Below are 15,341 nucleotides of genomic sequence, written 5' to 3'. Positions count from 1 at the left end.
GTCAGAAAGCTGCAAATAAGAAAGAGCCAACCATTAGAAGAACATATTCCCGTCTGCTCCTGCTTGTTTCTCGCACTACATGATCCTCAGAGTGGAGATATAAGTCTTAAAGTTGCCTGCATGCTCCAAACGCCATTTTATCAGCCACACCCATAAATTTGAAGATTACTGAGATTAACTCTGTAGATCTATACTTGCAAAAAACGGATGTAAACATACGCGCTGTGGTATCACAGAATATAGGCAGGTTAGACACTCTCCCTAAATAATTATTCACTCTTGATATTACATAGATCTAGTGTTCTTACTGATAGGGGTCAAGGGGCCATGCAACCCCAATAAAATCTCTAACTGAAGTAGCTTTGCTTCAATCCATAGATAAGAACAATTCCTTTCTCTTCTATTGAGAATCATGTGCTGACATTTTTACATCAAAATGAATGTCACTCCCATGTTATAATACATGTAGTTATCAAAAGTGATCTATTTCTATATAAAAATTATTACAGCTCTATTTATGCTTAATAATTTTATCCTGATGATGGCATAAACCTCTACAAATAACAATGCTGCTCTTCTCTTTCTTAGTATTGGTAATAGTGTCTACATCAAGTTAGTCATTAAACTGTCATATAGCAGCTATTTGATAACTTGTAGGTAATGTTGAGGTGACATTCACTTCATCTCCTGACCCTCCTACTATTGCTGAGGAAGATACAGCAGTCTTCAACTGTTCATCAAATCATTCAGCTGTTCATATTAGTTGGATACTAAATAAAACAGTATCAGCTTCAACACTTACTTCACTTGGTGTTATTGTTAATGGAGTAGGAACAACAGTCTCTTCTCTCACTATACCAGGACTAGTGAATCTATTCAATGACACTGAAGTACTATGTGTTGCATTTGGATTTGGTATTGGTCACTTCAGTCCTTCTCCAGTTATACTGAGAGTACAAGGTAGATTGAAATTTGTTAATAATCTAACTGTAGCACAGTCCAATGATTCTTGTTGTCATCAGTTCTATTGGACACCTCCTTTCACTCTATCTGGTTTTCCTATACTGAAATATAATATTAATATCACATCTACTGATAGTATGCTACTTCAAACTAATGTCAATGTATCACAATGGACATACTGTCCAAAGGATTTTGGTATCCACACTGTTAGTATAGCTGCTGTCAATAGTGTAGGAGAGGGGGAAGTATTTAATTACGACTTCAATGTAACAAATTGTAAGTATATTAATCTATTTGTAATGAGTAATGGTATTGTTTATTCCAATTATGTAGCTGTACTTTTAAGTAATGAACTCATACAACAATATCATGATGGTTTACAAAATTGGATTATAGCTATCAAAGTAAGTATTAAATAAATAAATAATATTTTAAAGGATCAAAATAGATTGAATTATCCTCATCCAGTTCATCATTATGTATCAGTCAAGTATCATTACAAGAAACTAATAGTACCGTCAGTTATAATACAACTAACATAACTGTCATCACTATGAGTCAACTAATAGCTACATTCAATATCCCATCTTCAGTAATAGATGACAGATATTACAACTTTACTATAATACTATCACAATATGGTAGTGATTTGTACACTACCAACTCTTCCCATGTAGTTATTATTAGATCTAGTAAGCCTACAATTGATTATTATTCTTTACTACTCACATACTGGTCTGTTTGTACATACATATAGGCTTCTTTGATGTTAGTAGCTTTACAGTTCTCTCTACTGACAGCACTAATACCAGTTTCATGTGTGAGTTTGTACATGGGTCACAAGCAATTGGATGTTACATTGTCATGCATGAAACATCAATTGGACTATACTACATAACTACTGCTTTAAGAGAACTCAGAATAGGATCAATCCCAGGGACTGTTGAACCTGGTCAATACAGTATCAGTGTCTATGATATCAACAGTGATGGATCTGTTCATTTATATTCACCTGCAGCTTCTACTTCAATCATTGTTATTGCATTGCCTACAATTGAATCTACTTTCAGTTCTTCTAGTATTCCTTTATTCTCAATAAGCCAGACAACAACAGTGCGGAATTTAAAATCTCCTACTGTTTCTACTGCATCAACTTTACTTACAATAACTGGAGGTAAACAACTGAAAGAAGTTAATGAAAAATATTTTGTAATTTTAGGTGTTACACTGGGATTGTCACTCATAGTTTGCTTTGCATCTATTTTTATAAATTTCTCTATTGTAATCTGGTGCAGGAAAAAAGGTGTGTTATTCATAGACTAATAATTAGAAGTTTTTACGAGCATGATATAGGTAACACAATGAGAACTGAAGAAGAGAGGAATCCATCACCACCTGCCCAATATGAAAACCTTGAGATGATAACTGGTACTAATGCTAATGTCAATAACATACCAACCAATGAATGCTCTGCATATGGAGTTGTGATACAAAGACACTGAAAACCTTTAACAATTATTGTGTGCACTAATTTTAGTGAATTTAGTGTAGAATCTTTAAACTGCTAGACAATATAACATCATTATGTAATAATGTCATTAATAATTCTGCAATCAGTTATGTGGCACAATAATTATGCCAATAACCAATTAATATATAATACTGAATAACAATGATAATAGCATAACAATTGGCAAACATGATGTACTTTAGAGAAATAAATTAGTTTTTCTTGTGATAATAAATGTTTTGCTGGACATCTTGAATGAGATCATAAGAGAATGTCCTGTAGAAGATTAATAGATATAACAGCAGTACCAGATTATTCAACAATTGTTCAAACACCACAGTAAAATTAATTAATAATAGTAAAATTATATTAGTACAGAGTATTTTATAAAAAATGGCTACAAAAGAATTCTCATGTTATGTTACCTAAAATTCAAGCATGCCGACTCAACAACTTCAATGATGGCCCTAGCAGCATCTTTCTCAGAGAAATTCATTCGAAAACGAGACCTAAAATGTACATAAAAGAAATAATTCACTTATACCATACACAACCAACTCTATTACTAAAAGAGTTTGAAGTCCCACCCAACATGCTAATCAATTCATAGGCCTACAGTACCTTAGCTCATCAATTGTATTGCCTCTGAAGCATGGGAAACCAGTGTCTAGCATTAGAGTCACCATAGCCACAACTTGTTCCTGATAAGGTCTTACAGCAAGATACCCTTGAACACACAACTCAAGAAACCATCTAAATTAATAAAATAATAATAATAATAGTAATAATAATAATAATAATAATAATAATAATAATAATAATAATAATAATAATAATAACAATAGTAATAATAGAAAAGGTGGAGGAATACATTGTTCATACTTATAAGAGTCGCTCTTCTTTCCTCCCATTATTTCAAGCATTTCTTCAGTGAGTTTAAGATCAGGCTCAAACCCAAGATTACCGCCAGGAGATGACTCAAAGAGAAAACCAAAATCTAAAGAAAGAACCAAAAATTAAATACACACACACACACACACATGCACACACACACACACACGTACATGTACACACAGAGTAAACCATTTATTTAAACCAGATAAGTCCTCTTGTTAATATGGGTATTCTTAATTCCCATTCAGTACACATGCACATGTATATGTATAGTTAGCTTACCAATGTGAATAATGTGTCCCCATTTGTCTAACATTATATTCCCATTGTGCCTGTCCTTGATCTGCAGTAGGTAAGTTATTAGTGAGTATGCTGCCATGCTGCGTATGAAATTAGAGCGAGCCTCCTGGTATGGGTATGAGTCTTCATCGCCATACACTGAATGAAAGTACTCCTTGAGTGAGACTTGGGTCTGCTTTCCCAACTGATCACGGGATTTTGAATCAGGAACAACTTCAATTACACCACACTAAGGAAGCAAAGAATAATAGTAATAATGACTGTATAAAAATATAAAGTATAAGCAAAATTTTGATTATTATTATTTATATTTTTCTTACTCCAGCAGCTGTGGCTACTACCCTGTAAGGAACTAGGTAAAGTTGTAGGCCAATCTCATCATAAATGTCTTTGAAGAATTTGATTATTTGTAACGCAAGCATATCTTGACGTACGTCATCACCAACCTACACATGTACATAATAAGATAAAAATAAAATCATCCATGGATTAGGTTGACAATTTTCTCTCTGTCTCTCCTCTCACTAACTTTGAATATGCTTCCTTGCCAGACTGACTGATCACTTGATAAAAATTTCTGTAGATCCTCAGCTAATGCTATGCACACACATATACATAAAGGTAGCATGTAAAATTTATTGTAGTTTACTTTGATCATCTTGAATGTTGAGAGCTTCCATTTCAGCAATACCACAAGGCTGGACTTTAAACTTTGCTAAGAAAGGTGCTTTTGCAGCACTACAATGTACATACACAAAAGATCAAGTATAACATTATTATACAGGATAGGATGAGCCAGTCTTACCTTTGCATTGGAGTGCCAGAATCATAATCAATTCCAAGAACAACTGCTTCAGGATTACTGGGCAAATACACACCTACAGTACGTATTAATGGAGGAAACGAATTGAGGTAGTATAATATTAGGTATTTTGCTATCTAATTATCACATTACCTGGTTCAAGAGTAACCTCTCTCAGTGCCTTCAAGCACTGTTCCTTTCTCTCTGGTTTAGGATAAGGTCTACAGTGTACGTGTACATGTATTAATGAACTCTGTTGATAAGTATTAGTGTGTATTACCTGATAATGCCAGATATGTCAGTCACTTTCTTAAAAAATGAGAATTCTCTCTCATAAAACTTCTTAGCTGCTCCTGATAGATTATTCAATATCCTAATAGACAGATAATAAAACAATAGCATATTAACTATACTCTTACTCTTTATGTAACTGCTCTAATAGTGAACCAATTTCAGCTAAACAAAGAGAAAAATAATTATAGAAATATACAATGTACATACAAGTACATGTATATAAAATCATAATAATTATTCTATTTATTTGTAACTTACGCTCTTTGATCTCTCCTTCCTCGTCAGTATAAGTATTTGCTTGAATATTCCACAAAAACTAATAAATACACATACACATACATGTATCTAATCAATATACAAGAGGCTAACCTGATGTGCTAATACTTGTGATGAACGTGCAGCAGTTAGAATATAATCCTTAGCAAATCCAAGCTACAATAAAAGACAGTGTACATGTACATTTAGGATTAAGTTACTGACTTTGTCATATCTCAGTGCTTGTACAACTTGAGGTATGAACTGGACTATATCACTCTATTATGAGTAATAATACAATATATGTACATATATGTATAGCTATTAATGAGTTTACTGGTTTAAAGCTCTGCATTGCTTTATTAGCAAACTGTCCAGTGATGGGATGATTGGAGTAAGGTCTAGTGAAGTACATCAATGCCATTGCTGGTGGTATGCCTCTCCAATACAATAAATGATACAACTATACACAAAATATAATAATAATAAAAATAATAATAATAAAATTATGGTCTATTGATCAAGTTGATGACTTACCTCTCTGGAATCTTTTTCAACAACTTCCTTACTGGCAAACGTCTAAAATTTAAAGAGAATACACTCAAACATGTAGGTATGATAAAAGTATAAGTTTCTTGACTAACTTGAGCAGCTTCAGGTATATCAATAAATGCTACTGGATTAGTCTGTATCAAACGATTGAACTCTCTAGTCACTGCCTCATTGCTTCTAAACCTAATAATAATAAATAATAATAATAATAATAATAATAAATAATAAATATAATGAATGATGGATTGATGTACCTATAGTACACATAGAATGCTAGATGAGGTGAGGACTGGTAGGCCATTGTGACTGTGTTCTGCCAGTTCCTGTCAGTCTGAGTGGGATTGGTCCATGCTTGAAGGTTATCCTCACCTGTACACAATAACAATAATAATAACAACAATAATAACTATGCTTCATTTCTCTGACACACACATAATATAGACACAGGCACTCTCTTATCCTCCTCTTACCAGGTATTGATAATTCAGCTGCTCCAAATGGATTCATCCAAGCACTCAATCTGTCTACTTCATGACGCTAAATAATAACATAATCATAAAATGCAAACTTGTAACATTAAATAAATATACATTGTAGTGTGTATCAGGATTTCCCACAAAGCATGCTAAGTGAGCTAAACAGTAAACAGTATAAGCTTCATGAGCTGACAAGCACTACCTTAGAGTGACTTTTAATTGCGGGTACTAAATTTTGCGATTTTAGCCCAAGGTAGATTTTGCTGGTATTAAAAATTGCGATTAAGTAATTATTACTAATAGTTATATGGCATCATGATGTCATTATTAATAATTGCGCGTATTAATAATTGCGATTTTTAACCCTAACACAAAATTCGCAATTAATAGTACCCACATTTAAAAGTAACCTTAAGGTATACATACAGTACATGGCATTTGGAACAACTTTTAAAATTCATAAAAAATCCAAATTGGACCAGAATCAGCTTAAACTTGATACACAACATAAGGACATGTATATGTATCAGAAAAAAAATATAAAAATGGAAAATTCTCTCCTAGCCATTTTTGACAAAATTTGGCCTAGGACCCAAGGCTATAGCCTTTGGTCGTTGGCCCAGTTTTTGAGCAACTTTTAAAAATTAATAAAAAATCTAACTTTGATCAGAATCAGCTCAAAGTTGATACACAACATAAGGACATGTATATGCATCAGAAAAAAAATATAAAAACGAAAAACTCTCTCCTAGCCATTTTTGACAAAATTTGGCCTAGGACCCAAGGCTATAATAGCCTTTGGTCGTTGGCCCAATTTTTGATCAACTTTAAAAATTCATAAAAAAAACAACTTTGATCACAGTCAGTTCAAACTTTTTTCATAACACAAAAACATGTATATGCATCAGAAAAAATTATAAAAATGAAAAATTCTCTCCTTGTGACTTTTGTCAAAATACCCTGTACTACAGTACAGAGTCTTTGGCCCTATTTTTAAGCAATTTGACAATCCACTGACAAGAAGCTGCATGAGTGCTATGCCAAAATCCAGTGGGAAACCCTGATGTGTATAAAGTGATAGGCACATTACCAGTATAGCTAGTATAAGATTACGTCTCTTGAGTAGTACTCTACTCTTCACCATTGTACTCCGTTTACCAGTAGAAGTCATTAATGGAACTAGAAAATAAAATAAATAAATAAATAATAATAAAGACAGTTTATACTAACTATTGAGTGATTGTGATCGACTGTTGCTTCCTCTAATGGAATAAGTGTTTAACCAGCTACCCTACAAAAAGATAAAGGTTTTATGTTATAAATGAATAAATAGTTCTTTCCCTTTATCCTGTACCTGTACAGAAGGACTGTCCAGTGCCTGCCAGAAGCTACTGTTGCGAGGTAATGTTGATGGTCCTGTATCAAAAGCTACAAGAACATAAATGAGGAATATATTAAAAGATGAGTTTAACCAACTTTGAGTAGCAGCAACAACATTCTTGATCTCCTTGACAGCTGACCAAAACCTAAAATATCAATGACCAAATATGATTAATACATGTAATTATGCACATTATAAAATATGATTGTGTAGGAATTAATATTATTTATAAAGCTATACAAACATACTTTATCAAGGAGTCCATTGTTTGTCGTAATGCCTTAATATCCCCTACTATCCACATTGGCTGATAACTATAAGATAGAGAGAGAGGGAGAAAGAGGGAGAAATGAAGACATATTTTGTTAAAGTAGGTATAAAAAATACATACCAGAAATAATCCATTGTTGCATTGTATATCTTCTCCCTCAACAAGTTCCTGTCAATAGGATTGGGTATGAGGGTTGTGTTACGTATTAACTGAGTGGCCAGTGTAAGGAACTTGAACCTAGGAGTGGCTCCTGATATAGAGGGGGAGAGGAACTGAGGCTGGTCACTAGTACTGGGCCCAACACCAAGAGTAAGGGACTGGTGCATTATCTGACTGGTCAATGATACCAATGACTCATTGCTTGTATAGAACACTTGGAACCTCTCACTTAAAAACTATAAGAAGAGGAACAAGGAAAGAATAAAAATAAAAGGAAGATTACAAAGGAATAAACACACATGTAGCTTATAGTAAGAAGCTATAATACCATAGTATGTATGTGCATTAAGCTAATACAGTCAAGGCATGTTGGTCTATTTGTGCAGTATTTGACTTACATCAATGAGGACATTGTGTGGTTGAACATCTTTTGGTGAGATCTTCTTTGAAGAAGGAGAGAACATTCCCTTCTGGGCAGTAATGGTCCACTGCCATGCTGCTGAAAACTCTTTCATGAACTATAAATAAAACACACAAAAATATTCTCTCCCTCCATCTCTCTCTCATTACTTTAAACTCCAGGTCAGGACACGCTGCAATGAGCCACTGCCAGCAATGTGTTGCTATGGTAACAACATCTTCGTTGAATGTTTTTACTGGCAAATGAACAATAGCATGTAATGTAGTCCTTTCATGAGAACCTGAAAGGAGAGAGAGAGAGAGAGAGAGAGAGAGAGAGAGAGAGAGAGAGAGAGAGAGAGAGAGAGAAAGAATGAAATAATTATGATAGTACAGCATGTACAGTGAATGAATGTATAATCGCATGTACACTTAGTTACATATAGTTATATACTTATTACCTTTACAAGATATCAGTAAAGCTGTCATGTTATAGAGTGCTGTTGTGATTAGACTCAAGTCATTTTTCTCTATTGCTAGGACCAACTGCTTGTTAGCGTTATTGTATATACCAGCCAGTCCTATGAGAACAAACACACACTAATACACAAGATAAACTCTTTCTATCTACTAGTAATCTTTATTTACTAATAATCTAGTTACATGTATAATACTCTCTTTTCTCTGTTCTTCCACTCTTAATCTCTTCCTATATCTTTACCAGAGCTATCAGTGAGTTCAATGGCTCCTTTTACTCTTCCAATGAAGCTGCTTTGGATTACAACAGAAGAGAGAGCCTGAGAGCGAGTGTCCTTCAAGCAATCAGGATGATTACTAATCACTGCAATCTATTATAGAAAAAAAATTAATACTGAAAACTACACACGAAATAACTAATAAATGGCATAAATTGCTAGCTTAAAGTAATATAGGCATATTTTACATTCATTGAGTACTTACTGGAGTATGTTCAGCATTAGTATTGTACTGCATGTGAGATGCTAGTTGTGATGAAGCTAGTGATACTCCACTGTGATGCAGTAAACCTTGTAACACGTTACTCTCAACAGCAATGTAGTCCTATTATAATGTGTATTAGCATAAGAGGAGAAAAGGATAGAAAAAGAAAGTATAAATTGTAAATTCACTTCTAAAATTGACTTGGTTTGAGTAGGTACCCACTCCATGGCAAATTTAATGATCTCACCACATCTTTTAGCGAAATTAATAACAGTAGACTAATGGAGAGAGAGAGAGAGAGGGTGATAAAGTGTGCATATATGTATTGCTGTACCTCTCTTTTACTCATAACATCAGGCAGTATTACAGTGTGTGGCAAATATGATAGTTTGATTTCAGTTAATACACATTTATCAGGTTCCTAAAAATCATCACATTAATATTGAGATACATTTAATAATGTATAAGGACTAACAAAAATGCCTATACTTACCTGTGATGTAACGTGTATTGATAATTCCTGTAATAAGTCCAATAGTGTATGAAGCACACGTTTGCTCCACAGCAAATGAGGGAACCTATGCATGTTAATGATCCAGTCATTATAATTGAAATGAAAGGGTTTACTTGTCAACTAGTTTAGTGAGAAAAGTGTCGGCAAGACGTTTGATACGCCCACGGATGTGATTAAATTTGAATATCAGTAGAAGAGCATGACTCTCCAACTCTTTCTCCCTCTCCTTTGTACAAGGCTAATAGAAAATAATAACAACACAACACAATACAATACAGTGTGTGTGTGTGTGTGTGTGTGTGCGTGTGTGCAAATATACCATACCTTGTCATTGAGTATATCCAGTAGTTTGTCAAATAGTTTCACAGCAATAGCCTCCATTGCAACTAATAAAGGACATAAAATTCAACAGCAGTGTCTCTTACTAGTACTACATGTACATGTAGGTAGTCTAACTTACCCCATAATTCTTTCTGGAGTCCTTTATCATCAAGATACTCAAATATGTATGAAAAACAACGACTATCTTTCTCTATCCTATAAATACAATACAGGTCAAAATTATTTCATTAAAGAATACAAAAGAAATTAAAAGAAAAAATGTATGAATTAAGAAAGAAAAAGTAAGGACATCGCAATATAGAGATGAGAACATGCCTGAGTGTTTCCAGACGAGATATTGAGTGCAAGTACATGCATTGAGCAAAGTTGAGACGATTCACAAGTTTATCTAATTCGACCGAACGTCCCAACAATTCCTGCAATGAGAGTCTTGCTTCCTGTAACTCGCCCTATCAGTATAATAATAATAATAATAATAATAATAATAATAATAATAATAATAATAATAATAATAATACATGTAATAACATCAATAAAATGCTCACACAATTACTATTAACTGTAATTATTGGCACATCAGCTATAATATAATTGGTTTGTAACATTTATTTACATGTGTACATACATGTACATAGCCTGATGTATATCAATGTAGCTGTGCTACATGGAAAGTGTGAGCCAATTCATATAAAAGCCTTGAGCAGTGAGTGCTTGAAATGACCAATACACTTACAACAGTGATGTCTCCTTTCTTTAGTGGATGGTTGAGCTCCAGCTCCTTGTCAAGATACTTCTCAGCACCAGAGACTATCAGCAACGGGCTCTTGGAGGCAATATCAGCAACATGATCATACCACAAGGGAGGGAACACACCTAATGAGTGGAATCAATAAGAATAATAACAATGAGTATATGTACATGTACATATGCCAAAAATGAAAAGAGTAAAAAGAACTGACAAACATTATACACACCATACAATCATGTAAAGTGTCAATAAGTTGTTTATAAGTACATGTACATGTACACATGTACATGTACACAATGTAGATACTCTATGCATGTGTGGTGTACCTCTATCAGATTCACTGAATCCTAACAGTACACAATACAACCAGAAGTCTCTGAACAGTTTCAGTACACGAGGAGATGGCATCAGTATTGGATCCATGTTCTTACACAACTAAAAGGAAAATACATGAACAATAGAAATAAAGGAATAAACACAAGCTACATGTACAGTATAGTTAGAGTACACACTGATACAGCATACATATTCTATACAGATCCATGTACATGTACGTGTATATGTACTATTATGAATGTGTACATGTACATGTACACTATTATGCTTACTGTGGCTAATACTGGGAGGAGAAGACCGAGTGAAAATGAGGAGGAAGAAGCTTTCAACTGATTAAACATGTCCTTCCTTTCAATGGCTCTCTTTCCTTCGATCCCTTGATTAACAAACGAGTACAAGACCTTCTGAAGGAACTCCATCTGCTGGTCTTTCTCTTTTAAATGAGTCGCTACGTAAACCAAAGCATCCATCACTGGCTGGAATATATGCCTAAAGACAAAACATAAAATTACAATTAAAAAAGAATAAAGACACTTGTACATATACATGTACATGTGTGTACATGTATATGCATTATTGCTTACGTGTATGATTTGTTGCTTATGTCCTGACTGTCATTCCTTCTGTGCTGTGGCTGTTTTGAAGAAGCTAGTTTTGAGAGGTTAGAAGGAGATGAGTATGTTGGATAAGGAGTAGTGGCTACACCTAATGCTTCACTCATCAAACGACTCAAAACCTAAAAAATATACATTTATTACATTTATACATGTACAATAAGAATACATGTACATGTAGGTACAACAAATATATTAATCATAAACATGTATATTTATCATAATGTTATAATTATCAAATGCTGTACCTCAAGTATTTCTGAGTCACCAAGTTCAGCTGCCATGTTACCTAATTCAGTGACAATGGATCCATCAAGACAGCTCACTGGATGAAACAGTCTCTGGCGGAACACGCCCAAAATACCAGCAATAACACCTTCTTCATTGCCCAGAGACACACCCACTTTACCAAGCAACATTATGATGCACTCAGCTGCACGAACTGAAGTTCTAAAAATGCATAAACATTTTCTAAAATTTGCTTGTACTTGATACTTTTGTAGTTTGTACACATAATTTGATGATTTTGGAGCCACTTTAAGATAAAGCATGGGACTATAGTACAGGATGTATGGCATATTTTAAAAATGGCCATAACTTGAAAAATTGATGTCGGAATCGACTCAAATTTTCTATACAGCATAAGGACATCAATATGTATCAGGAAATGTAATAAAAATTGGGGGTGATTTCGGAGCCATTTTTTGGAAAAAACCATGGGCTATAGCCTTGGGTATTTTTCAGAATTTTGGTGATTTTTTAAAATGGCCATAACTTGAAAAATTGAAGTCGGAATCAACTCAAACTTTCTACACAGCATAAGGACATCAATATGTATCAGGAAATGTAATAAAAATTGGGGGTGATTTCGGAGCCATTTTTTGGAAAAAACCATGGGCTATAGCCTTGGGTATTTTTCAGAATTTTGGTGATTTTTTAAAATGGCCATAACTTGAAAAATTGAAGTCGGAATCGGCTCAAACTTTCTGCGTAGCATAAAGACATCAATATGTATCAGGAAATGTAATAAAAATTGGGGGTGATTTCAAAGCCACTTTTAGGAAAAACCATGGGCTATTATAGTCCATACATTGTACATACACATATACACATATTGCAAACCATTAAGCTACTGTGCATTGTTGTTACGTACAATTCCACTACATCAGCAGTGTATAGTTTATTCCCCAACTGACCAATGAACGATGTGATATTAGCTTTATCTATTGTTAGTATCCTAAAGAGAACAACCAAGTGGTTGAATTGAAATAGAGTCCAATACTAACCTTTCAACAGATGAAGCAAGAGCCTCTAATGTCAAGAGGAAACTATCAACACGGGAAATGTGAATCTGAGATGAAGAAGGGAACGGATCGTGACTGAGTCTCTTAGCTTGAGGCGTGATCCTGGTGGGGATTGAGCCAAGAGTGAGGGCGTCAGAGTAAGTGTGAGTGAACAGAGGAGACAGCAAGAAATCAACCAGTCTAGCCAATGCACCACTAATGAAAGTAAAAAATAAAATAAAACTTGATATGTACATGTATATCTGAATGTACATGTACACAAACCTATTAGTATAGTGAAAATACATAAATATGGTAGTACATTACATATACATGTATAGAAGAAAGGGAAGCTAAAGTGTTTTTGACTTACTTTACAAGACTTGGACATTTAACTGACAGCTTACTCAGTCCCTGTTACAATAGAGGGAGCTGTTAGTGGAGGGCAATAAACAGGAGTTTAACTCACCTCAAGTATGGTCGCTCTTAATGGAGACACAACAATATTCAATTTACCAGCATTAACAGCTAGGAGATTAGAAATGTATAGGAAAAGAGAATCACCAGCTGAAGAGAAAGCAAAAGAAAATAAAATGAATAAAAGGATTGCTATATAACACTTACCTCCAGTAACTGACCAGACCGATAGCTCAATAGCAGCACACATTGACTTGACAATATAGAAAACCCACTCATACACTGTCCCTCCTTCTTTACCTCCTCCTTTCTCCTGTATCAATCTACTGCTGGACTTCAAAAAGTCCTCACAGAACTTGTACAAGGAGGAGCGATAGGAGACATCAACCTTTTCCCCGTGAGAGAGTATGATGTTCTTAAATGAAGTGAGTACAGCACACTTGAGCGTGTGACTGATGACTGGGTAGGGGTATGATTTAGGATCAGGGAGTTGAGTGAGATATTGATCAAGAGTGTCAAAGTGTGTACCACTAAATAATGAGGAGACCTACAGTTTATAAGGAAAGGAAGAGAAACGATGCATAATCAATACAGATCATAGTGATCATTATCGTAATGTACATGTACATGAAAATGCAGGCTAATTCTAATTATAATATGGAACATGTAAACGTAATATAAGAGTAGAATTTCAATACACAGTACCAAGAGTATCTACTCTTGACAGTTCTTATGCTTACATCATTCAGGAGGTCTTTCAGTTGCTGTGGTGTGCAACTAAACTTGCTCTGTCCTTCTTTTCCATTCATTGTTATTTCTTGTCCAAATATTTCTCTGAGTGAGTCTTGTCTTTGGTCCTTTGTCTGATTCAAGGTATTGGAGACTCCAATGAGAGAGGGAACCAGCTCAAGGATACACTTGTCCTTTGAATGAGAGGAGCAACTAATGACCTCTCCTATTAGTAAATGCTGGGAGTCAAGGAGGGCATTTGTAACCTAAAACAGTATAATAAGTATAATAATAATAATGATGATGATTATAATGTTATATTTACCTGTTCACAATACTCTGGAAACTTTTCTCCAATTGACAACAAAATCAGTGAAAGTTTGTAATGGAAGTCTTGAGCAATCAGTCCATCTAATAAACAACAAAAAACAACAACAACAACAACAATAATAATAATAATAATAATAATAATAATAATAGTAACTTTAATTACCTTCTTGTCTAATGTATTGTGTCCAAGAAGCTTTGGGAAGATATTTCAACAACTTAATGAGATAATTTACTGCATTAACTGAGCACTAGAGAGGAAGTGAGGGAAAGAAAGAATTTACATCAACTTTAAATCAGGTGGAAATTACATGTACACAAATAAGACTATAAATAAAGATTTATTAAGTTTAAATTATAAATTTTACTACAATGGATCCTACAATAAATAAAACGCATCGATATATAACCAGACCCAATTATTTTTCTAGATACACAAATGTTGGAACTTAGTCAAGCAGAGCATCGTTACTACGTAATGAGTGAATGCCATTATACGTTGCACATACTCCATTTTTGTCTTCTAGTAGAGCATACAGACCTAGCGAAACAACAGCATTAAGACCTCTAGAGTGAAGAACAGGCCCTGACTGACCCAAGGAAGGACAATGAGAAAGAAGCAGTGTCTCCTGATATAAGATATGTAAACAGATAACTCAATGTATCACAGAACACTTACCTTTTCCTTTACTGCCTTGTTGACTTGACTCAGAGAGCGAGCGAGCTCGTTTAAGCAAGACTGGTGAAAACCAATCGGTTGGGACCAAGTCGCCATCTTTAATGAAAAGGTGTGGTCTATTTTAGACACGCCTACT

At 34.3% G+C, this 15,341-nt stretch overlaps 2 protein-coding genes across 2 annotated transcripts; one reads left to right on the top strand and one right to left on the bottom strand.

Annotated features, from left to right (window-relative positions):
• The first annotated feature begins 1,074 nt into the window (after positions 1 to 1,074).
• Positions 1,075 to 2,470, top strand: LOC109583475 (uncharacterized). Its single transcript, XM_019998855.1, has 6 exons — positions 1,075 to 1,239; positions 1,297 to 1,367; positions 1,412 to 1,655; positions 1,721 to 2,137; positions 2,183 to 2,266; positions 2,317 to 2,470. Exons 1-6 carry the CDS (start codon positions 1,101 to 1,103, stop codon positions 2,463 to 2,465), a joined length of 1,104 nt encoding a protein of 367 aa, XP_019854414.1. The 5' UTR covers positions 1,075 to 1,100; the 3' UTR covers positions 2,466 to 2,470.
• A 95-nt stretch (positions 2,471 to 2,565) lies between these two features.
• LOC100636334 (phosphatidylinositol 4-kinase alpha-like) lies at positions 2,566 to 15,331 on the bottom strand. The gene is made up of 53 exons (XM_019998850.1): positions 15,206 to 15,331; positions 15,036 to 15,155; positions 14,693 to 14,777; positions 14,525 to 14,610; positions 14,211 to 14,465; positions 13,678 to 14,017; positions 13,523 to 13,620; positions 13,427 to 13,467; positions 13,057 to 13,269; positions 12,924 to 13,007; positions 12,019 to 12,220; positions 11,741 to 11,892; positions 11,429 to 11,645; positions 11,147 to 11,255; positions 10,806 to 10,945; positions 10,388 to 10,521; positions 10,191 to 10,267; positions 10,055 to 10,116; positions 9,844 to 9,968; positions 9,710 to 9,794; positions 9,551 to 9,637; positions 9,405 to 9,494; positions 9,217 to 9,336; positions 8,978 to 9,104; positions 8,718 to 8,837; positions 8,428 to 8,558; positions 8,256 to 8,375; positions 7,819 to 8,093; positions 7,676 to 7,741; positions 7,523 to 7,572; positions 7,401 to 7,474; positions 7,277 to 7,337; positions 7,137 to 7,225; positions 6,041 to 6,107; positions 5,825 to 5,939; positions 5,663 to 5,753; positions 5,556 to 5,597; positions 5,356 to 5,481; positions 5,244 to 5,297; positions 5,133 to 5,195; positions 5,022 to 5,079; positions 4,889 to 4,925; positions 4,750 to 4,842; positions 4,623 to 4,690; positions 4,473 to 4,545; positions 4,317 to 4,405; positions 4,197 to 4,264; positions 3,988 to 4,113; positions 3,650 to 3,896; positions 3,356 to 3,470; positions 3,095 to 3,226; positions 2,899 to 2,982; positions 2,566 to 2,749 (listed from the first exon to the last, which is right to left on the bottom strand). Exons 1-53 carry the CDS (start codon positions 15,299 to 15,301, stop codon positions 2,686 to 2,688), a joined length of 5,943 nt encoding a protein of 1,980 aa, XP_019854409.1. The 5' UTR covers positions 15,302 to 15,331; the 3' UTR covers positions 2,566 to 2,685.
• Positions 15,332 to 15,341: the final 10 nt, after the last annotated feature.

The sequence above is a fragment of the Amphimedon queenslandica genome, unplaced genomic scaffold, assembly GCF_000090795.2.
Source record: "Amphimedon queenslandica unplaced genomic scaffold, v1.1 AMPQUscaffold_13303, whole genome shotgun sequence".
Taxonomy (NCBI): domain Eukaryota; kingdom Metazoa; phylum Porifera; class Demospongiae; order Haplosclerida; family Niphatidae; genus Amphimedon; species Amphimedon queenslandica.
Note: the sequence above shows the minus strand (reverse complement) of the source record. Positions and strands in the feature narration are given on the sequence as shown.

Bases quoted from the DNA above. Each gene is read 5' to 3' on its own strand.
- LOC109583475 (XM_019998855.1), top strand. From the start codon at position 1,101: ATGCTACTTCAAACTAATGTCAATGTATCACAATGGACATACTGTCCA. The intron at 1,240-1,296 runs GTAAGTATATTA...CCAATTATGTAG, and splicing joins CGACTTCAATGTAACAAATT to CTGTACTTTTAAGTAATGAA. The intron at 1,368-1,411 runs GTAAGTATTAAA...GGATCAAAATAG, and splicing joins ATTGGATTATAGCTATCAAA to ATTGAATTATCCTCATCCAG.
- LOC100636334 (XM_019998850.1), bottom strand. From the start codon at position 15,301: ATGGCGACTTGGTCCCAACCGATTGGTTTTCACCAGTCTTGCTTAAAC. The intron at 13,468-13,522 runs GTGAGTTAAACT...CTATTGTAACAG, and splicing joins TAAGAGCGACCATACTTGAG to GGACTGAGTAAGCTGTCAGT. The intron at 9,105-9,216 runs GTAAGTACTCAA...TTTCTATAATAG, and splicing joins CTAATGCTGAACATACTCCA to ATTGCAGTGATTAGTAATCA.